This window comes from Hyperolius riggenbachi, chromosome 5 (genome assembly GCF_040937935.1).
Source record: "Hyperolius riggenbachi isolate aHypRig1 chromosome 5, aHypRig1.pri, whole genome shotgun sequence".
Classification (NCBI taxonomy): domain Eukaryota; kingdom Metazoa; phylum Chordata; class Amphibia; order Anura; family Hyperoliidae; genus Hyperolius; species Hyperolius riggenbachi.
The window spans coordinates 442474192-442497162 of NC_090650.1; the positions used below are offsets into that span (position 1 = coordinate 442474192).

At 48.1% G+C, this 22971-nt stretch overlaps 1 protein-coding gene and 1 long non-coding RNA gene across 2 annotated transcripts in view; one reads left to right on the forward strand and one right to left on the reverse strand.

Moving 5' to 3' along the window:
* The first annotated feature begins 11979 nt into the window (after positions 1-11979).
* Positions 11980-13578, forward strand: LOC137519486 (E3 ubiquitin-protein ligase TRIM39-like). Its single transcript, XM_068238442.1, has one exon. It carries the CDS (start codon positions 11980-11982, stop codon positions 13576-13578), a length of 1599 nt encoding a protein of 532 aa, XP_068094543.1.
* A 305-nt stretch (positions 13579-13883) lies between these two features.
* LOC137517933 (uncharacterized) overlaps positions 13884-22971 on the reverse strand; it is a 76627-nt gene continuing 67539 nt past the window's right edge. Inside the window, exon 3 of the long non-coding RNA XR_011020715.1 lies at positions 13884-14097. This is a non-coding gene — a long non-coding RNA (uncharacterized lncRNA). The remainder of the gene's footprint in view (positions 14098-22971) is intronic.

The following is a 22971-nucleotide window of genomic DNA, read 5'->3' on the forward strand; positions in this document are numbered from 1 at the left end:
GCTAGCGCTCCCCCCTCTGCCCGCTTCCCCATTCAAAAGTTTAAGCAAAGTACCTGTAGTGGATGGCCTGGCAGTGTGCGGCACTGTGGAGTGAGGAGGAGGAGTCCGGAGAGTGACGAGTTGAGGGAGGCCGGGCAGCGGGCGTGAGGTCAGAGAAAGGGCGGAAGTACCACAAGGGTACTTCCGCTGAACCGCCCGCTGCCCGGCCTCCCTCAACTCGTCACTCTCCGGACTCCTCCTCCTCACTCCACAGTGCCGCCCACTGCCAGGCCATCCACTACAGGTACTTTGCTTAAACTTTTGAATGGGGAAGCGGGCAGAGGGGGGAGCGCTAGCGGAGGGGGTGGGGGGAATTTCCGACCCCCCCCGCGATCGGGGCATGCTCCCCCCTTATGCCTGCGACCCCATATGGCCCCCAAAAGCTGGATGTTCGGAAAGTTCGGGGTTCGGCCCGAACATGCCGAACATCTCGGCCATGTTCGGCGAACTTTCCCGAACCCGAACATCCAGGTGTTCGCCCATCACTAGCTCTGAAGAAAGCTGTTGTTGGGTGCTATAAAAGCAATAATAATCAGTCAGGAGCAAGCTAAGCAGCCAAGAACCTAACTAATCTGTCCCTAGGAGAACAAGTCTGCAGCAGCTGTCCCTAGTCTGTCTCTAGCAGGCACACGAGTGAGGCTAATGGCTGCCGGAGGCTGCCTTATATAAGGGGGGTGGGGCTCCAGGGCTTAGTGTAGCCTGAATGGCTACAATGTGCCTGCTGACTGTGATGCAGAGGGTCAAAGTTGACCCTCATAGAGCATTATGGGGCGAATCGAACTTTCGCAAAAGTTCGCCTGGAACCGTTCGCCGGCGAACCGTTTGCTACATATCTACTCTCCAGCAGGCAACTTTAAACTCCTGCTGAACTGTTATTTATAAAATAATCCATAAACTGCTATATTTGTCACATTTCCTATGTTGCAAAACTGCCAGGCCCTTCAAACTCGCAGAGTGTGTCGGACCTTGCCTGGCACTGAGAAGATTCCAGAACATTCTGAGTTATGGACTGTCAGTTAGGCAGGTCCAAAGTAACCTGGTGATACCACAGGGGTCCTACCCCTCGTGTTTGGTATCATTGTGCTGGATAAATCCGGACTGACCTGAAAATGTTATAAAATCTGCCTTGACCAGTACTGTTCTGTGAGATAGAGCCCATATATGGTTAGATATGATTTTTGGTCCCCAGGACAAGGGGGAGGGCTCATTTTAAGTTCTAAGGGGGTGTGTGGTTCCCACCCTCACTCCTTCTTACTGTGTCAGGAGTATAAAAATGGCAGAGGACCCAAAATGAATGTCCTCCACTTTGAAACATCATCCCGATTATATCCTTGCCAGCTTGAGGACATGCTGGCATCCGGCTTGTTTGGACTTTGACAATGAGTCGCCTGACTGTGAAACCACTGCACTACTATTGTCTCTATTATTGTTGATTTTAATGATTTTCTGTATATATTAATTACTAGCTGATTGCCCGGCGTTGCCCGGGAATGTATTTGGCTGGTGTTGGCTCCGCATACTTTTTCTAACCCTAACACACAAATACTCAATGACCAAGTTTGTGAGCTTTGTGGTCTTTGGCATCAATAATTTGCATTGAAATGAAAAAATCTAATGGGCTGTTTGTGGCTCCACCCCCTTTTCCGAATTTGAACCCCAGTCACCCAATGACCAACTGTACCAGGTTTGAGGCCTGTGCCATTAACAGTGCAAGAATGGTAGCAATTATATATCCCCTTGAAAAGCAATAGGTGAAGTTTGATTAACTTTTGTAGGCCCCACCCACTTTTCTGAATATTAATCCCATTCACTGAGTGACCAGCTGTGCAAAGTTTAAAAACCCTCCCATTAACAGTGTAAGAATGGCTGCAGTTTACATTTTCCCAGTGAAATATGTATTTGTCTCCACCCACTGATGACCCGGCATTGCCCGGGTATGTATTTGACTGGTGTTGGCTCCGCCCACTTTCTAACCTTAACACACAAACACTCAATGACCAAGTTTGTGAGCTTTGGGGTCCTTGGCATCAATAATTTGTATATTCCCAATGAAATTAAACAAATCTGATGGACTGTTTGTGGCTCCGCCCCTCTCCAGCATTTGAACCCCAGTCACCCAATGACCAACTGTAGCAGGTTTGAGGCATCTGCTATTAACAGTGTAAAAATGGCAGCAATTTAAATATTCCACTTGAAAATCAACAGGTGAATTTTGATTGGCTATTATAGGCTCCAGCCACTTCCATGAATATTAATATCAGTCACTCAGTGACCATCTGGGCAAAGTTTGGGAACCCTGCCATAAAAAGTGTAAGAAGGGCTGCAGTTTACGCTTTCTCAGTGAAATTTGTTTTTGGCTCCGCCCACTTTTTGTAACCTGGACACAAAGTCACTAGTCAATCAATGACCACGTTTGTGAGCTTTGGGGTCCTTGGCATCAATCATTTGTATTTTCCCATGAAATGAAACAAATCTGATTCACTGTTTGTGGCTCTGTCCCCTTTTCTGAATTTGAACCCCAGTGACCCAATGACCAACTGTACCAGGTTTGTTGCTTGTGTCATTAACAGTGCAAGAATGGCAGCAATTTTAATATTCCCCTTGAAAAGTGACATGTGATTTTTGATTGGCATTTTTAGGCTCCGCCCACTTTTCTGAATATTAATCCCAGTCACCCTGTAACCAGCTATGCTAAGTTTGAGAACCCTGCCATTAACAGTGAAGAAGGGCTGCAGTTTACAATTTCCCAGAAAAATCTGTTTTTAACTCCACCCACTTTTTGTAACCTGGACACACAGTCACTACTTAATGACCAAGTTTGTGAGCTTTTGGGTTCCTGGCACCAAAATTGTGCTAATGGAGGCAGTTTATCCAGCAAATAAATCTGGCTGTTTTTGGCTCCGCCCCTCTACTGAATTTGAACCCTAGGCACTTAACGACCGACTGTAGCAGGTTTGAGGCCTCTGCTATTAACAGTGTGAGAATGGCTGCAGTTTCAATATTCCCCTTGATAATCAATAGGTGAATTTTGATTGGCTCTTGTAGGCTACACCTACTTTTCCGAATATTAATCCTAGTCACCCAGTGACCAACTGTGTGAAGTTTGAGAACCCTGCCATTAACAGTGTAAGAATAGCTGCAGTTTACATTTCCCCATGTAAAAAGGTAGTTGTTTTTGGCTCTGCCCACTATTTCTAATCTTAACATACAGTCACTTAATGACCAAGTTTATGAGCTTTGGGGTCCTTGGCATCAATAAGTTGCATTTTACCATTGAAATTAAACAAATCTGATTGGCTGTTTTTGGCCCGCTCCCTTCAGAATTTAAACCCCAGTCTCCCAGTGACTGGCTGTAGCAGATTTTAGGTCTCTGCCATTAAGAGTGCATGAATGGCAGCAATGTAAATATTCCCATTGAAAATCAAAAGGTGAATTTTGATTGGCTGCTGTAGGCTCCACCCACTTTTCTGAATATTAGTCCCAGTCACTCAGTGGCCAACTGTGTCACATTTGAGAACCCTGCCAATAACAGAATGTCTGAAATCAATCTAACAAATCTGATTGGCTGTTTGTGGCTCCACCCCTTTAGTGAATTTGGACCCCAGTCACCCAATGACTGGCTGCATCAGGTTTGAGGCCTCTGCCACTAACAGTGTAAGAATGGTAGCAATGTGAATATTCCCCTTGAAAATCAATAGGTACATTTTGATTGGCTGTTGTAGGCTCAACCCACATTTCTGAATATTCATCCCAGTCACCCAGTGGCCAATTGTGTAAAGTTTGGGAACCCTGCCATGTTAAAAATTTAGTTGTTGGCACCGCCCACTTTTTCTAACCTTGTGTAACATCTGAAACTATGGCGGCTGCGGATACGCAGGCTATACCCGCAGCCGCCTTTGTTCCCTGTTCACAGGCCTTATCCATCCCGGCGGCGTCCAGCATGCCGCGAACGGCATTGTCTCTTGCTCATAGGGTCTCTGTATCATGCAGGCGCGAGCGAAGACAGGACCTTTATGCTGGAGGAAGGCACATCAGCTGACCTGCCGGTCGGCTGACGTCAGGAGTGACTCGCGCCGCTCGGATTGGCTGATTGCTTGTGGGCATGGCGCTGGGCTCTCCTCGGCTTCTTAAGCCTTCACAGATCATTGGCAACTCGTCTGCTGTTGCGAATACACTCGTGTTAGCGCTCAGACCTAGTGAGGATCCTGTTAATGATAGATGTATATGCAGTGTTTGCGATATACATCTATCTATAGTTAGTTATTATTACATTGTTTACTGATTACCTGTGTATGATTCTGGCTACTCTCTGACCTTGCTATTGCTAAACGATTCTGTACCTCTGCCTTTCTGACTTTTGCTGAACTTCTGCCTGATATTTACTACTCTCTCGCCTGCCGATTTTGTACTATCTCTGCCTGCCTGTTTTTGAACCTTGCCTGTCTGACTACTCTACTCACCAGTGGGCCCTAGCCACTGGTGAGGTGCTCTAGTTATTAGAACCTACCAGCCCCTCTGGTGAGGTTCAGAATTACTTATATAGCTCCAGTGACTGATAGTATCTTGCCAGCTCCTCTGGCAAGGTCTAGTTAAACTATTCAGTCATTTGTGCTGTCAGTACCTTACCAGCTCCTCTGGTAAGGTTTAGCCAAACTTCTTATTCTCTCATTGTTAAGTGCTTTGCCACCTCCTCTGGTAAAGGCCTTTTATTACTTGTGTTGGTAGACCCTCCAGCTCCTCTGGTGAAGTCTATACTGTTGTACCAAACACCACACCTTACTCTCTGCTAGCTATACTGGTATTATTGGTGATACTGCAGATCACCACATAGTCAGGTATAGTGTCTGTATTATTGTTGATTCTGCAGATCACAAATAATCAGACGTCTGAGTTGCAGCACCCAATCGTTACCCCTTGACATACAGTCACTCAATTATCAAGTTTATCAGCTTTGGGGTCCTTGGTATTAATACTTTGTATATTCCCATTGAAAAATAAACAAATCTGGCTGTTTGTGGCTCCGCCCCCTTTCTGAATTTGGACCCTAATCACCCAGTGACCAACTGTACCAGGTTTGAGGCATCTAATTTTACCAGTATAAGAGAATGATAGCAGATGAAATATTCCCTTTGAAAATCAAAAGGTGAATTTTTATTGGCTGTTGTAGGCTCCACCGACCTTCCAAAATCTTAATCTCAGTCACCCAATGACCAACTGTGCAAAGTTTGAGAACCCTGCCATTAACAGTGTAAGAATGGCTGCAGTTTATATTTTCCCAGTAAAAGTTGTTTTGGCTTTTTGTAACCTTGACACACAGTCACTCAATGACCACATTTGTGAGCTTTCAGGTTCCTGGCATAAAAAATGCGTGAATGGAAGCAGTTTATCCACCAAGGAAATCTGATTGGCTGCATGTGGCCACGCCTCTTTAGTGAATTTGGACCCCAGTCACCCAATGACCGACTGTAGCAAGTTTGAAGCCTCTGCCATTAACAGTGTAAGAATAGCAGCAGTTTAAATATTCCTCTTGAAAATCAACAGGTGAATTTTGATTGGCTGTTGTAGGCTCCACCCACTTTCTTGAATCTTAATCTCATTCACCCAGTGACCAAGTGTGCCAAGTTTGAGAACCCTGCGATTAACAGTCTAAGAATGGCTGCAGTTTACATTTTACCATTTAAAATGAACGGCTGAAATTCAATTGGCTATTTTATGCTCCGCCCACTTTTCCTGGATTTGTAACCTCGGTCACCAAGTGACCAACTGTGCCAAGTGTGGGGACTCTGGCTTGATTACTGTCAGAATGGCAGCCTTTTACATTTTTTCCATTGACTTGAATGGGTGAAATCTGATTTGCGGTTTGTAGCTCCTCCCACGTGTGCAGGGGGGACACGAGACCCCCAGAACATATCATCCCAGGTAGTAAGGGATCTGTATACCAAGTTTCGTTTAAATCAGTCAAGCTGTTTTCGCGTGATCGCGGCACATACACACACACACACACACACACACGCACACACACACACAAAGAATCCTAGCGTTCCGAAGAGTCGCTACTACTGTCGATAGATAGATAAAATAGAGTGTGTTTAACTGTTTTGTTTGCAGGTATTAGTATCAGCGAGATTAGCTCTCCTGCCCTTCTGCAGGATGGTGGCAGTTTCCTACCCTGAAATAGTGTGTAATTTGTGTTACTGTACCTCACAAGTAGTGTTGGGCGAACAGTGTTCGCCACTGTTCGGGTTCTGCAGAACATCACCCTGTTCGGGTGATGTTCGAGTTCGGCCGAACACCTGACGGTGCTCGGCCAAACCGTTCGGCCACATGGCCGAACTAAGAGCGCATGGCCGAACGTTCCCCGAACGTTCGGCTAGCGCTGTGATTGGCCGAACGGGTCACGTGGTTCGGGCCCGAACGCGCTCTGATTGGCCGAACGGTCACGTGGTTCGGGTAAATAAATACCCGAACCACGTCATATCTCCGCCATTTGTCTTTGGGTTTAGCTTTGGGTAGGCAGGCAGGGTAGTTCGCTCTCCAGCCACGCTAGCCAGGGTCCCCCCCAGTCATTGTGTGTCGCTGCTGGGAACAGTAGTACACCGCTCGCTCAGCCACACTATATATAGCATTGTTTACTGCCACTGTGTACCTCGCTCAGCCACGCTATATATATAGCATTGTGTTTTCTGACACTCTGTGTACACGGCTTAGCCTGACTAATATAGCATTGTGTGTACTGCCACTGTGCACCTCGCTCAGCCACGCTATATATAGCATTGTGTGTACTGCCACTGTGCACCTCGCTCAGCCACGCTATATATAGCATTGTGTGTACTGCCACTGTGCACCTCGCTCAGCCACGCTATATATATAGCATTGTGTTTTCTGACACTCTGTGTACACGGCTTAGCCTGACTAATATAGCATTGTGTGTACTGCCACTGTGCACCTCGCTCAGCCACGCTATATATAGCATTGTGTGTACTGCCACTGTGCACCTCGCTCAGCCACGCTATATATAGCATTGTGTTTTCTGACACTCTGTGTACACGGCTTAGCCTGACTAATATAGCATTGTGTGTACTGCCACTGTGCACCTCGCTCAGCCACGCTATATATAGCATTGTGTTTACTGCCACTCTGTGTACACCGCTCAGCCAGACTATATACCGTTGTTTACTGACACTCTGTGTACACCGCTCAGCCAGACTATATACCATTGTTTACTGACACTCTGTGTACACCGCTCAGCCAGACTATATACCATTGTTTACTGACACTCTGTGTACACCGCTCAGCCAGACTATATACCATTGTTTACTGACACTCTGTGTACACCGCTCAGCCAGACTATATACCATTGTTTACTGACACTCTGTGTACACCTCTCAGCCAGACTATATTGCATTGTTTACTGACACTCTCTGTACACCGCTCAGCCAGACTATATACCATTGTTTACTGACACTCTGTGTACACTGCTCAGCCAGACTATATACCATTGTTTACTGCCACTCTGATTCTGCTGGGAACAGTAGTACACCGCTCGCTCAGCCAGACTATATGGCATTGTGTTTACTGCCACTCTGTGTACACCGCTCAGCCACACTATATAGCATTGCGTACTCTGCCAGTCAGTGTGTATATTGCTGGGATCAGTAATACTCCACTCACCGTCAACCACTATATGAGCTCAACATGAGTTCCCCAGAGACCTCCGCTGTGAGCAGCACTCCCAAAAACAGCAACAGCCAACGCCCCACGCAAGCTATAACATCCACCCCAGCAGCCAGTGGTCAGCAGCAGCCCTCCCCGGAGGAGAACGTTGTGTCCATCGGTCCGGCGCCAGAGCGATTAATGAGGGCTGCCATTGAGGAGATGATGGGGCCTGATGTGGAGGAGGAGGTCTGGCTCAGGCCAGCATCCCAAGTTAATGTTGAGGACGATGAGGGGTCTGTGTCTGGGGATGTTGGGGTGGCAGAGGTGGTGGGTGGGTCAGACTCAGGAGAAGAGTTGTATGATGAGGATGATGATCGGGACCATCTGTATGTGCCTCAGAGTCTGACCCCGGAAAACATGTTGTATCGTGTGTTTAGGTACTAAAATCTGTGTTCCCTCCCAGTAGTGTTGGGCGAACAGTGTTTGCCACTGTTCGGGTTCTGCAGAACATCACCCTGTTCGGGGTGACTATATAGCAGACTATATAGCATTGTGTTTAATGCCACTCTGTGTACACGGCTCAGCCACACTATATAGCATTGTGTTTACTTCCACTCTGTGTCTGCTGGGAACAGTAGTACACCGCTCACCCGCCACTGTACAGCATTGTGCTCTGTGTCGCTGCTGACAAAAGTGGTACACCGCTCACCCACCACTGTATAGCATTTCTGTACTGCCACTGTACTGCTGCCAGTCAGCGTGTACTTTAAGGATAAGTGAAATGAGGAAGAAATCCGGTGAAAGAGGGAGGGGCAAGGGAAGAGGTGTTTCCCCTGACGGTTCACGTACAGGCCACAGGGGAGCACCCAAGAAAACCCACTCAATACCGCCCATGTTGTCCAGGACAACAACCCTCACAGATCCAAAAGAACAGGACCAGATAATTACTTGGATGACCTCTCAAGCGTCCAGCAGTGGGTTAAGCAGCACCAGCACATCACGCACGAGGTCCGAGTCCTCAGCCAGTTACAAGGAGCCAGTGGGCACAAAGCTGACACAACCGGCAGCGACACCACGCACACAACTGCCAGATAACCAGACGACGTTGGAGTGAGCTGCGCAGAGGTTATTCTGGGGAGCTCTACTCCACGGCGGCGGCCCCCCACAATGACATATGACGAGTTTGAGGAGATGGAAGAGGAGGGTATGGACAATGTGGACATAGACCCAGATTTTGTTTGTGAACGAGAACATCGCCGTCGTAGCAGCAGCACAGATGAGTCTGTTGAGGAACCCACTGCTGCACGAGTTCGCCTTGTGCCACAAGGTAGGCGGCGCGCAATTTCAGGCACCGCAAGCATGGTTCAAGTGAGAGGCAAAAGAGGCGCAAACAGAAATCGCCAGCAAGGCAGGTGCTCCAAAGTCTGGGCTTTCTTTGAAGACTGCACTGAGGATGTTACCATGGCGATTTGCAAGGTGTGCAAGACCCGCCTGAGCAGGGGGAAAAGTATTAACAACCTCTCCACCACCAGCATGAGCCGCCAATTTCTATCCAAACATCCCACACTGTGGGCAAACGCGGCAGGACAGGGTACCACCAGCAACACTGCCTCCCTTGGGTTCACCAGACTCACCACCAGACCCGCCTCAGCAGCAGCAGTAGTCCAGCCATTGCGTGGTTCACAACATTCACAAACATCAGACGATGCTGACACTGTCACTTTCCGGACTAGTGCTCTTGAGGTCTCCCAGTGTTCATCAAACACAACAACCAACAGCCCTTCGGTGTGCAGCCCTACGGTTGAGTTGTCTGTCTCTGAGATGTTTGAGCGCAAGAGGAAATTGCCAGCAAATGACCCCCGGGCCGTGGCAGTAACAGCCAGCCAGCATAGCCAAGGTTCTGGCCTGCGAAATGCTGCCATATCGAGTGGTGGAGACAAACAGCTTCAAGGGCATGATGTCAGTGGCCATCCCACGTTACGTGGTTCCCAGCCGCTACCACTTTGCGCGCTCTGCAGTGCCTGAGTTGCATGAGCACGTGGTCAGCTAAATAACCCGAAGCTTGAAGAATGCCGTTGCCTGCAAGGTTCACCTCACCACTGACACCTGGACGAGTGCGTTCGGCCAGGGTCGATACATCTCCCTTACCGCGCACTGGGTGAACCTTGTGGAGCCTGGCAGCGATTCCTCACCTGCTACGGCGCGGGTGTTGCCCACGCCGCAAACAGCTGCACCGCCGTCCCTCCCACTGGATAACAACAGCAGCACCTACCTCTCTGACTCCTTCTCCTCCAACGCATCTCAAAGCTGTACCTCATCCGGAAACGCTAACCCAGCACCAGCAGCAGTAGGATCGTGGAAGCAGTGCAGCACAGCTGTTGGCATGCGTCAGCAAGCGTTGCTGAAGCTGATCTGCCTTGGGGATAAGCAGAACACAGGGGAGGAAATTTGGAGGGGAATAAAGGAACAGACAGATTTGTGGCTGGCACCGCTGGACCTGAAACCGGGCATGAAGCTAGACACCTGGCACGAACTGGCCATGTACGCAATAGAGGTGCTGGCTTGCCCGGCAGCCAGCGTTATGTCGGAACGCTGTTTCAGTGCTGCCGGAGGCATCGTCACAGATCGGCGTATCCGCCTCTCCACAGAAAATGCAGACCGTCTGACTCAAATTAAAATGAATCAATCCTGGATTGGAAACGACTACGCAACACTCCAGGACCCCAACCAAGTTACATGACCAATGAACATCTGGGATGGTTTAGCGTTTCCGGTCCCTGTTTATTGAACCTCTCATCTGTATTACATTTATGACTGCATGGCGGTACAAAGCATGCTATCCGCACGCTTCTTGTCCTCATGCAAGGCCTGGGTTGTTGTGTCTCACAAAGCGTGGCCTTCTCCTCCTGCGCCTCCTCCTGTTCCATCACGTGTGCTGCTGCTGCTGGGTTAGCGTTGCCGGTCCCTGTTTATAGAACCTCTTATCTTTATTACATTTATGACTGCATGCATGGCGGTAAAAAGCATGCTATCCGCACGCTTTTTGTCCTCATGCAAGGCCTGGGTTGTTGTGTCTCACAAAGCGTGGCCTTCTCCTCCTGCGCCTCCTCCTGTTCCATCACGTGTGCTGCTGCTGCTGCTGCTGGGTTAGCGTTGCCGGTCCCTGTTTATGGAACCTCTTATCTTTATTACATTTATGACTGCATGGCGGTACAAAGCATGCTATCCGCACGCTTCTTGTCCTCATGCAAGGCCTGGGTTGTTGTGTCTCACAAAGCGTGGCCTTCTCCTCCTGCGCCTCCTCCTGTTCCATCACGTGTGCTGCTGCTGCTGCTGCTGGGTTAGCGTTGCCGGTCCTTGTTTATGGAACCTCTTATCTTTATTACATTTATGACTGCATGGCGGTACAAAGCATGCTATCCGCACGCTTCTTGCCCTCATGCAAGGCCGGGGTTGTTGTGTCTCACAAAGCGTGGCCTTCTCCTCCTGCGCCTCCTCCTGTTCCATCACGTGTGCTGCTGCTGGGTTAGCGTTACCGGTCCCTTTTCCTGGAACCTCTTATATGTATTACATTTATGACTGCATGCCGACAAAAAACATGTTACCTGTGCAAAGAAAACAGACATTTCCCGCATTTAAAAGACAGTTTTCCCTTTGAAACTTTAAAATCGATTTTCTCAAAAACTATAAGCTCTTTTTGCTAATTTTTTTTCCTCTTGTACCCACTCCCAAGGTGCACATACCCTGTGAATTTGGGGTATGTAGCATGTAAGGAGGCTTTACAAACCACAAAAGTTCGGGTCCCCATTGACTTCCATTATGTTCGGAGTTCGGGTCGAACACCCGAACATCGCGGCCATGTTCGGCCTGTTCGGCCCGAACCCGAACATCTAGATGTTCGCCCAACACTACTCACAAGCTGCCTTCTAGCCAGCCTGCAGTCAAATTCCAGTGGTTTCTGCGCACCAATTGCGACCACAGATTGCATGGTCTGTGTGCTGAAACCGAATGGAAGGCATTGTGCGGTCTGGCCACTAGGGGCGTGTGACAGGGGGCATCTACTGGTTTTTACACCCTGGCCTGGGTGCAATTTAGCCTAGAAACTGCCCTGCTGACACACCTAGCACCCTATGCTGATAATCCCTAAACCTGCTTTACTGCTATATGATCTATACATCTCTAAGCTTTATCCAGGTAACCGGTGAAAGCAGTGTAACCGGCTGCACCTGACTTGTCATGTGACAGAGAAATACCTAACCTGCTCTTGTGATTTCAGGTGTGCCAATGGCCTCTGCTGATGTGACTGCTGAGCTCCGCTGCTCCATCTGTATGGAGATCTATAGAGATCCTGTGACCTTGCCGTGTGGCCACAACTTCTGCCGGGGCTGCATCACACGAGCCTGGGACCATCAGGAGGATCTACAGGAATATAAATGTCCTGAATGTCAGAAGATATACAGGAGGAGGCCTGAGCTGGAGAGGAACACAAGGCTACATAATATCTGTGAGGCTTTTCATGCTACAGAGACAGATCAGGAGCAGACCGGGGTCTTCTGTAATTACTGTGACTTTCCTGTTCCTGCTACTAAACTCTGTCTGCAGTGTGAGATCTCCTTGTGTGATCATCACCTGAGGAAACATGACAGGTCAGGAGGACACACTTTACTGCCTCCCACCACTGACCTGGGGAAGAGGAAATGCTCCGTCCATAAGGAAGTTTTGAAGTATTACTGCACTGAGGATGCTGCCTGTGTCTGTGTGTCCTGCTCTATGATCGGGGGACATGTAGGACATAAGATGATGTCACTGGATGAGGCCTCTGAGGAGAAGAAGAAGAAACTGAGAAATGATCTGCAGACACTGATGGCAGAGACAGAGGAGGCTGAGAAAAGAGTCCAGAGTCTGGAGGAGGGCAGGAGAAAGGCACAAGAAAAAGCAGATGGTGAGACAGAGAGAGTCACTGCCCTGTTTAGAGACCTCAGGAGACGGCTGGAGGAGCTGGAGAGGAGAGTCCTGAGTGACATCATGCGGCAGGTACAATCCTATGATGACATCATCAGACAGCTGGAGATAAAGAAGGAGGAGCTCTCCAGGAAGATGCGTCACATTGAGGAGCTGTGTAACATGACTGATCCACTGACTGTCTTACAGGAATCAGACACAGGTGACTTGTGTGACACGGAGGACAGACATGATAAGCAGCTCCATGATGGAGGGGATCTGGATGTGGCCAGCATCTTACACACATTACACACAGCTCTATCTGATATCATGTTTGGGGTAACTGGGGGGATCTATATACAGCCTGCAAACATATTACTGGATGTAAACACAGCTGGTAATGAGCTACATATATCAGATGACAGGAAAACTGCATCCTGGACACCAAAGTGGCAGAATCGCTCAGAAACACCAGAGAGATTTCAGCGTTACCCTCAGGTGTTGAGCAGCCGGAGTTTCTCCTCAGGGCGACATTACTGGGAAGTGGATGTTGGGGGATCAGTATGGTGGAGAGTCGGGATGTGTTACCCCAGTATAGCCAGGAGAGGAGGAGATCAGTCAGGGATTGGATGGAATAACAAGTCCTGGGGTTTGTGCAGGAGGGATAATCATTACTCAGTGAGACATGACAGGAAACAGATCCAGTTACCTGATGGGATCCCCAGTGATAGAGTCAGGATATATCTGGATTATGAGGCCGGGCAGATCTCCTTTTATGCCCAGTGTGACCCCATCAGACACCTCCACACCTTCACTGCCACCTTCACTGAGCCTCTCCATGCTGGGTTATGTGTATGGGAAGGTTGTATAAAGATATCTGGGGGGGAATCAGAGGATGTGAGAGATCCGCCCGCTGGTGACATCACAGGGAGAGAATTATAATTGGCTCTATTTACACTGATGCGCACCCTGGCGGGGGGAGGGGACAACCCATACTGCTCTCTCCTCTGTACGCTGCTCTCCACATGGCATTCCAACTCTCCAGCTATATCTGACTTCACAGCCAGAAGGAGGAAGTAACTGCAAAGCAGATATGCAATGTGGAGGACAGCGCACAGGGGTAAGTTAGCAGCAGCTCCCCACCCCCTTGGTGTGCATCAGTTTACATTTAAAGTGGACCTGAACTCAGAACTCCTCTCTGCTCTAAAACATACACAACAGCATAATAAACAAAAAAAAATGTCTTTATTACAGCTTGTGCTTTCAAATGGGCTTATCTGCCATGGGCAGTCATGTGACACAGGGGAGGGATCAAATTACAACTAGTGATTAGACACAAATGAGGGGGAATTACACAGGCTAAAATCCTTACATACATACAGGGTGCATTTCTGTTATGTTTTCCTTCTGACCTGTGCAAGAGTTCAGGTCCACTTCAAGTTCAAGAGTTCAAGTTCTGTTCTGAAAAAAAGAAAAAAAAAGTTCTGTTATGAAGCATTCTGAACCGGGACATTCATCCCTACTTACTAGCTGTATGTGATGGGCTTTGCTATAATGACTCAGCTATAATGATTCCTCAGCAGAGCCACAAGGGGGCAGGCTTGGGCTTGAAAAGACAGCACAGAAGACAGACTCAGCTATAATGATTCCCGAGCAAAGCCAGATTGAATGCTCAGTTGGGGATTTTATCAGGGCTGATAAGAAGCAATCTGAACAGTAAACAATGAAACAGATAGCAGAGTAGGTGTTTTCTCTAATGTTCCCACTGATATATATGGTAAAATACATGAGGGTGCTTCGTCTCTGGTTCACTTTAATCTTCCCTGTAGGTCGGAGTTTCCAATACACACTTGCATTTTACATGTTATAATTTGCATGCAGATTTTCACATGAAAAATAGAAAAATGTGCACATTTTATTAGAATTTTTGTATATCACTTGTATATTGGGGAATTCCTCCTCCATTGTTTCCTATGTAAAATGTATGCAAAGGCATGAATGATTTTTAATACACACACATGTATAATGTGAAACATGCAGCAAACTATCCAGTTTATGCAGCAGGAAAGCTCACATTGCCTGGAGATCAGCCCATTGCCGGTCACTGACTGCTCTAATGGGGATTTTCACCTGGATAAATGGAAACTCAGCCTAATACAGGGGTCCCCCCTCCATATTAGGGGGTGCTGGGGCACTCGTGGTGCCTGGCGGGCGGGTTACCCAGGGGAGGTGGGGGAAGGGCTGTGGACATTTTGGGGCCCTATCATAGTATTGGTGGGGGGCCCCTGATTTGTAGTCACGCCCCGGGAACAATCCCTGATTTATATTCTAAAATCCTCAGTTACTGTCACATTATAATAATTGTATTTGTATATAATAAGGCCCTTTTCCCCTCTTCGTGTTTTGGTACAATTTTCGGATTGCTGGAGATTTGCCGATCACAACGGCGGCTGGAGTCACATGGTAACCGCTGTGCCCTTTTCCCTCCGGTGTCATTAGATATTTGGCCAGACACACCCGGCATGCAGCATTATTTCTGTATGTGTGATTTGGTGACATCTCTGGGAACACAAGAAAATCACATGGAGATTGTCATCCAACAATTCCTGGCTGAGCTTGATGGGCGGAGTCTTTATTACAACCAAACTAACTCTGTAACTAAAATACAGAAACTTTCCCCTAAAACTCCAAAACACACAATGGCCACTTCTGGAACACACTCAGTATAAAGAGATCCCAGCTGATAGTGATTCTCAGTGGGAAAGGGGAATAACTGATCAATATCCAGATTGTATTTCTTTCTTCTATCGATGAGCAGCATGGAAAATGAAAAACTGAACGAACTGAAAACATTTCTATCTTTTTTTCCTTTTCTTCTGATTTTATTCATTTTTTATATGGTGAACTAGGTAAGCAGCAGGCGTTAGGCTCGGTACACACTTGTCCAGTTGCAGATCGGATCCCATTTCAAACAGATCAGTTTTTCTAAAAACTGCTGCAAAGCTGATCAGTTTTTCAAAATGTTGTCCTGTTGTAGCATACCTTTCCAGTCCGTTTAACCTCCCAGGCGGTAAGCAGTTTCAGTGGCCGCTGGAGGGATTTTTTTTATTAAAAGTGTTTATTTGTTAGCTAGCAGTGGGCTCAGGGGCGTAGCAATAGGGGTTGCAGAGGTTGCGACCGCATCGGGGCCCTTAGGCCAGAGGGGCCCAGAAGGGCCCTCCCTCAACCACAGTATTAGCTCTCTATTGGTCCTGTGCTCATAATAATCACTTCTATAGATAACAAACTGTTCCCCATCCCCTTCTTGCATCTCTGACACTGGGGTTGTCATTGGCAGGTTTTGGTGCGCCATATCAATTGTTATGTATGGAGTGCTTGGGGGGCCCCATTGTAAAACTTGCATCGGGGCCCATAGATCCTTAGCTATGCCGCTGACTAGGCTAGCTAACTATGTGCCCCAAGTCCCCCCGCATCTCTCTGACCCCCCCGATCGCCGCCGGCTATATTTACCAGTCCGCGATCCCGCGAAAGCGGCAGCTTCACCAATTAGCTTCACTCGTCGCTATCGGACATGACGTCATCAACATCATCAACGTCATGCGCAGTCCCGATCCTCCCCATAGCGAAGCCGGGTGCTGATTGGGAGGCTGCGCCATCGCGGGATCCCGGGGGGTACGTATCACGGCGGCGATCGGAGGGGACCGGAGGGGCTTGCCGCACATAGTTAGCTAGCCTGGTGCTAGCTTAACAATAAGCAAAATATTTAATTTAAAAAAATCCTCTCGGGGCGCTGTGATCCCCTGCGGCGGCTAGCCCAAACATAGGCCAGGCTTACCGCCAGGGAGGTGAAACGTATGTCCTTTCTCCATGTGTGTTTCTATTGGATAAGAGATGAGGTTGAGGGGAGGAGCAGGCAGTAGGCAATCTGTTTTTGCCTCTGTTTTGTGTGTAAAGTTCTCTGTGTAGAAGGAGATCGTTTTTTGTGTAGCATTTCACTACCCCTTCGTGTATCCGGGGTCTGTGAAAAACCTGCAAATCCAGACTCTCACCATCATAGTGCAGGGCTCCAGTCTCCTATAGTTGAAGTTTTCACTGATCTATAACCAAAATCCTTTATATACCTATTCTCCTGCCAGCACTATATCCTGATATGACCCATGCCATGGCTGCAGGGATCACCAGCATATATCAGGGGATGATGCAATATGACTTGCGCCTGCTCAGTAGTAGAGTGAACCCGATCCGGCTTGGCTATATCCGCTGGAGACCATCAGAAAGTCCCTACAGCAGCTGCGCTGAAGCCGGGAAGGCAAATAGTGCTGGTGCTTCTGCCCCACAGCCAACAAGGTTCTCGGCTAATTTTTTAGGGGGCTGCCAGCCAGGGCCAGTTCTAGAATTTTTGCTGCCTGAGGCAACCCCCCTCAATTTCGAATGTTTAGGTCAGCCCTTTTGTTTAGGTCAGCCAGGTAGGTTCCCCCAGTAGGTAGCTAGTGTAGTTGCCTCCAGTATAGGTAGCCAGTATAGCTGCCCCCAATATAGATAGCCAGTATAGTTGCACCCAGTATAGATAGCCAGTATAGTTGCACCCAGTATAGATAGCCAGTATAGTTGCACCCAGTTTAGGTAGCCAGTATATTTGCCCTCAGTATAGGTAGTTAGTATAGTTGCCCCTAGTATAGGTAGTTAGTATAGTTTCCCCTAGTATAGGTAGCCAGTATAGTTGCCCCCAGTATAGGTAGCCAGTATAGATGCCCCCAGTATAGGTAGCCAGTATAGTTTCTCCAAGTATAGGTATCCACATAAGTGCCCCCAGTAGGTAGCCAGCCTGATCACCCTCTCTCCCCGTGGGCCGCAGCATCGACCCGCGCAATGAAGGAACAGGAGAGCGGTTTGCATGGTAACGGTACATCTATAAGAAGTAAGTATTTCCTCTATATGCGCCACTATGGGAGCCGCTCTCCTGTTCCTTCATCACGTGGTGCAGCGGGTCGCAGGAAATCTGAGGGCTTATAGCAGCTACTGAGGGAGCCAGGGACTGTCATAGAGGAGGCACCGCCAAGAAGGTAAAACAACCGGCAGCTGCAGGGAGGGTGGTGAGCAAGATGCCGCTCTAGCATCACTGCCGCCTGACACACACCTTTCAGGTGGCGCTATGGGTGGACCGACCCTGCTGCTAGCACCGGATCCCTGAGGCTTAGAAGGATGGGGATCAGCGTCACCAACCAGGAGGGTGAGGATAAACAGCGGGTGTGCACTGCCCAGGGAACAGAAAGCAGGCAGACAGCGGTTGGGAACATGAAGTGCGTTATCCCGAGCTATGAGTCAGAAATTTAGGTCTGACTCGTATATAAGCCGACCCCTGTACTTTTATATAGTGAGTCAGACCAACATTTCTCGTAGAGGATAGATATATGGTTGTTAATCTATACTAGGGGCAACTACCGTATATGCTGGCGTATAAGGCGACTGGGCATATAAGACGACCCCCAGTTTTCCAGTTAAAATGTAGAAGTTAGGGTATATTTGCCGCATATGACTACCCCACAGTAGGAGTGCCGGGTGTCACTTGTCAGGCCTGGTCCGGGTGTCCGTGTCGGGTGTCAGGCAGAGTTGTAAATACCTCATCCTGCCGTCATCTGATGAAAAGATAGATAGATTGCGCTTTTGTTCAAAATAATTTCTTGTAATTGCTTCTGGCAAACAGCCGCTCGCACGGGTAGCAGTGCAGCTTCCGGCGTCACCTGACTGATGACGTGTGTGCTCCACTGATTACGCTCATGCAGGGCTGTATTGTGGAGCGCACACGTCACCAGTCAAGTGACGCCGGAAGCTGCACTGCTACCCATGCGAGCGGCTGCTTGCCAGAAGCGATTCCAAGAAATTATTTTAAACAAGGGCGCAATCTATCTATCTTTTCACCAGATGACGGAAGGATGAGGTATTTACAACTCTGCCTGACACCCGACACTGACCAGGCCTGACAAGTGACACCCAGCGTATAAGACGACCCCCCACTTTTCAGAAGATTTTTAAGGGTTAAAAAGTCGTCTTATACGCCAATATATACGGTATACTTGGCTAACCTATACTGGGGAACCTATATATCTGGCTAACCTATACAAGGGGCAGCTATACATGACTAACCTATACTGGGGTAACATATACCTGGCTACCTACACTGGGGGGGGGGGGGGGGGGGGGAGGGTGTCAATACCACATCGAAATTAACATTTTCTCACCCGCAGGGAGAGGAGGGGGCATTTTTGACCCCCTTGCCCTGGGAGCAATTCAGCCTAGAAACTGCCCTGTTCAGGACACCCACTTTTAGGGTGATTTTTCTGGTCAGAAAAGCCTCCTATATCTAAACTATATATTGCTTCAGATTACCCAACAAGCTCATGGTGAACCAGAACTCCCAGGAGTGTGTAAGGGGCTGAAAAATATCAAAAAACCCTCTTACTAAAATGTTATGCAAAACAGAAATGTGCCTTTTTAAAATAGAAGGTATTTGCAATTATTTAGATTGTAGTGAGCATATAATGTCTCCCACAATGCATTTCTGCTGAATATGCAAATCACCCTTTGTTGTCCCTGAAAGTTAATGAGGAACTTTACCGAAAAAAGTATTGGGTGGGTGGGAATAAATCCCTACATTGCAAAGAGAGACATTAGTTTTGTTTATTTTCTTTTTTCTTTTTGTTCATATGATTAAGTTCAAGCATTAATAATCTGATGGGATAGTTTTCACTAATTGCAATTATATAAGCTGTTATTTTTTCTAAATGGCAGGGAAACGGTTATAATGCCTTTGTATAACCAAATGTTGTAATATTTTTATGGTTATTGTCCCAATAAAATATTTCTCCAAACAAAGAAAAAGTAGAAGAGATCAAGAAATGATTGAAATTCACAAAGTAATCTGTTCATATCGATTGATCCACAACCAGCCTGCACATCATCATCTTCACTGCTGACAGATATGAAAACAAAACAGCACTTATAATCACACCACCTAACAACACAATAGGCTAAAAGGTTATATATATATATATATATATATATATATATATATATATATATATATATATATATATATATATATATATATATATATATATATATATATATATATACATACACACAGTGTATGTGCACAGTGGGAGATATTGGTTGCTTGCCAGCCTGAAACAGCCATAATTTCCCACAATGCAATGAGCTTCACAGACAGGAAACTGTCAGGACCATGGTCATGACATCACACTGTGGGAGGAGTTTCACCACAATATCAGCCATACAGACCCCCTGATGATCTATTCGAGAAAAGGTAAACATTTTGCATGTAAAAGGGGGTATCGGCTACTGATTGGGATGAAGTTCAATCATGGTTTAAAGTTGCTCTTAAAGAGACACTGAAGTGAAAAAATAATTATGATATAATAAGTTGGTTGTGTAGTACGAATAATTACTAGAATATTAGAAGCAAAGAAAATATCCTCATATTTTTATTTTCAGTTATATAGTGTGTTTTATAACATTGCATCATTCTATAATATGTGCAGCTTCCCCACTACTCAGCATTCTAAATGATTTTTACAGAGCAGGCTGTGAACTTTTGACCTGTCCTGAACTGTTCTCTGCAGAAGAAAAAGCCTGACAGCTGAGATAACAAACTTCAGATAACAGAACTCTCTGCAACTTTGAAAGTCGTGGAGCTGAATGGCTTGTTTTGCATAGATAACAACTAGAGTGTCATAAAGGAATGGTCCAAGCAATTTGAAAAAAAAAAGATCCACTTACCTAAGGCTTCCTCCAGCCCGTGGCAGCCAGGTGCTTTGCTGAGCTGGGTGCTTTGCTGGGCGCTTTGCTTTGCAGGGCTGGGGGCTTTGCAGGGCTGGGGACTTTGCTGGGCGCTTTGCTTTGCTGGGCAGGGTGGTTTGCTGGGCGCTTTGCTTTGCAGGGCTGGGGGCTTTGCAGGGCTGGGGGCTTTGCTGGGCGCTTTGCTTTGCTGGGCTGGGTGGTTTGCTGGGCGCTTTGCTTTGCTGGGCTGGGTGGTTTGCTGGGCGCTTTGCTTTGCTGGGCTGGGTGGTTTGCTGGGCGCTTTGCTTTGCTGGGCTGGGTGGTTTGCTGGGCGCTTTGCTTTGCTGGGCTGGGTGGTTTGCTTGGCGCTTTGCTTTGCTGGGCTGGGTGGTTTGCTTGGCGCTTTGCTTTGCTGGGCTGGGTGGTTTGCTGGGCGCTTTGCTTTGCTGGGCTGGGTGGTTTGCTGGGCGCTTTGCTTTGCTGGGCTGGGTGGTTTGCTGGGCGCTTTGCTTTGCAGGGCTGGGGGCTCTGTACTATACTACATTAACCACAACACCTATTTAACTACCACCAGAGTCCTTCAGCTCTGGTATCCTATTACTTTAACTTCACTTTGGTGGTTAGTGGACGGTGGTGAATGATCAATCACTTATTTTTACCTCAAGTCAGATCAGATGTGATCTGATCTTTGCTGGACTTTTTCCCGGCTAGCTGCTGCTTCTCAGTCAATGTGCGGTGCACACATGGTGTCACCCGGCGCATGCAGCTACATCCACGCACTGTTTCCTCCTCCTCTCTCCCCTCCCACCTCCATCACGTATGCGGCCAATCAGGAGGGGGATCGGAGATACAACAAGGCAGCAAGTGGCGCTGATGTTGCTATGGCAACCAGAGATGTTGCGGGGACATATGTCCCCGCAGTGTATCTGGTCACCATAGTAACGTCGGCGCCGCTTGCTGCCTTGTATGCCCGATCCCCCTCCTGAGTCCTGATTGGCCGCATTTGTGATGGAGGTGGGAGGGGAAAGAGGAGGAGGAAACAGTGCGTGGATGTAGCTGCATGTGCGGGTGGCTAGGTGACACACGGGGGAGCGCTGCACGTCAAGCTGCCTGTCCCAGTGAGTGCTGCACACAGTCCTTCAGCCACTCCTCTCCTTCTGCGGGCACCGTGCGGGCGGGATGCATAGACAGTAACGTTGGCGATGAGCCAGCTACTGCACATAGGGAGGTGATTAATTGCTTTCTGGGGATGCGCCCACCAGGTGAGTGACAAAGGGTGCCCATAGCAGGTGCCCTATGTGCACCCCTATAGATACGCCTCTGCCCCTCAGCGCTCCACTCCAGCATATATCAGCGGCAGCAGGAGGCACATATCTTCATGCGTTCCACTGCCGGAGGTTCCTCTAAGTGTCTGACACTACTTCCTGTTTAAACAGGAAGTAGCATGAGGCACTTAGAGATCGGACCTCCGCGGTAGATGGAAATATGTGTTCCAGCCCGCCGCCTGCTGCAACTGATAGATGCTGGAGGGGAGCACTGGGGAGAGCCCGAGGTGAGGGGGTGGCCTGTCCCCCCTCCGCGCCGATGTGCGGCCACGCTCTCTTCTCATGCTGCGACCCTCCTGGATGCCCAAAAACGGCCCTCAGCAGGCCGGGGGGGGGGGGGGGATTCAAATTTTTGCAGGGGGCCCGGTGATTTCTAGTGACGCCCTGCGTAATTCAGTGGGAACATTAGGGAAAACACCTACCTGGCTTTCTGTTTCATCCTTCACTGCTCAGCCTGCTTGTTATCAGCCCTGATAAAATCCCCGACTGAAAATTCAGTCTGGCTTTGCTCAGGAATATTTATAGCTCAGTCTGTATTCTCTCATGTATTTTCATGTCCAAGCCTGCCCCCTGCTGGCTCTGCTCAGGAATAATTATAGCTGAGTCATTATAGCAAAGCCAGACTGAATACTCAGTCGGGTATTTTATCAGGGCTGATAACAAGCAGGTTGAGCAGTGAAGGATGAAACAGAAAGCAAGGTAGGTGTTTTTCTAATGTTCCCACTGATCTATATGGTAAAATACATGAGGGTGCTTTCTCTCTGGTACACTTTAAAGTGAGAGGAGGCAGAGGCGGACTTACCCCCTCCAAGCACACACACACAACAACACTCGTGTGGGTCTGCTTGGAAGAGGTAAATCCACCCCTGCCTCCTCTCACTTTAAACATTTTAGAATGTTTTATCCTTTTGGCGCCTCTGTCTGCTTATACAGTTCCTGAGTCTATCCTTGTAAGTAATGTACCTGCCCTGACTGTGCTTGGCAGACCAGGCATCCGTGGTCAGATGGACCCTTGACCCAACACTGTGTGCCAGAGATGACACCACTTGCCTCTTAACTTCACGGTGCAGTTTGGGTATCGCCTTTTTAGAGAAATAATTGTGGCCTGGCATCTTCCACTGCGGTGTTCCAATGGCCACAAATTTACGGAAGGCCTCAGAGTCCACCAGCTTGTATGGTAACAGCTGGCGGGATAACAGTTCCACCAAGCCAG

Coding starts and splice junctions, on each gene's coding strand:
- LOC137519486 (XM_068238442.1), top strand. CDS start 11,980: ATGGCCTCTGCTGATGTGACTGCTGAGCTCCGCTGCTCCATCTGTATG.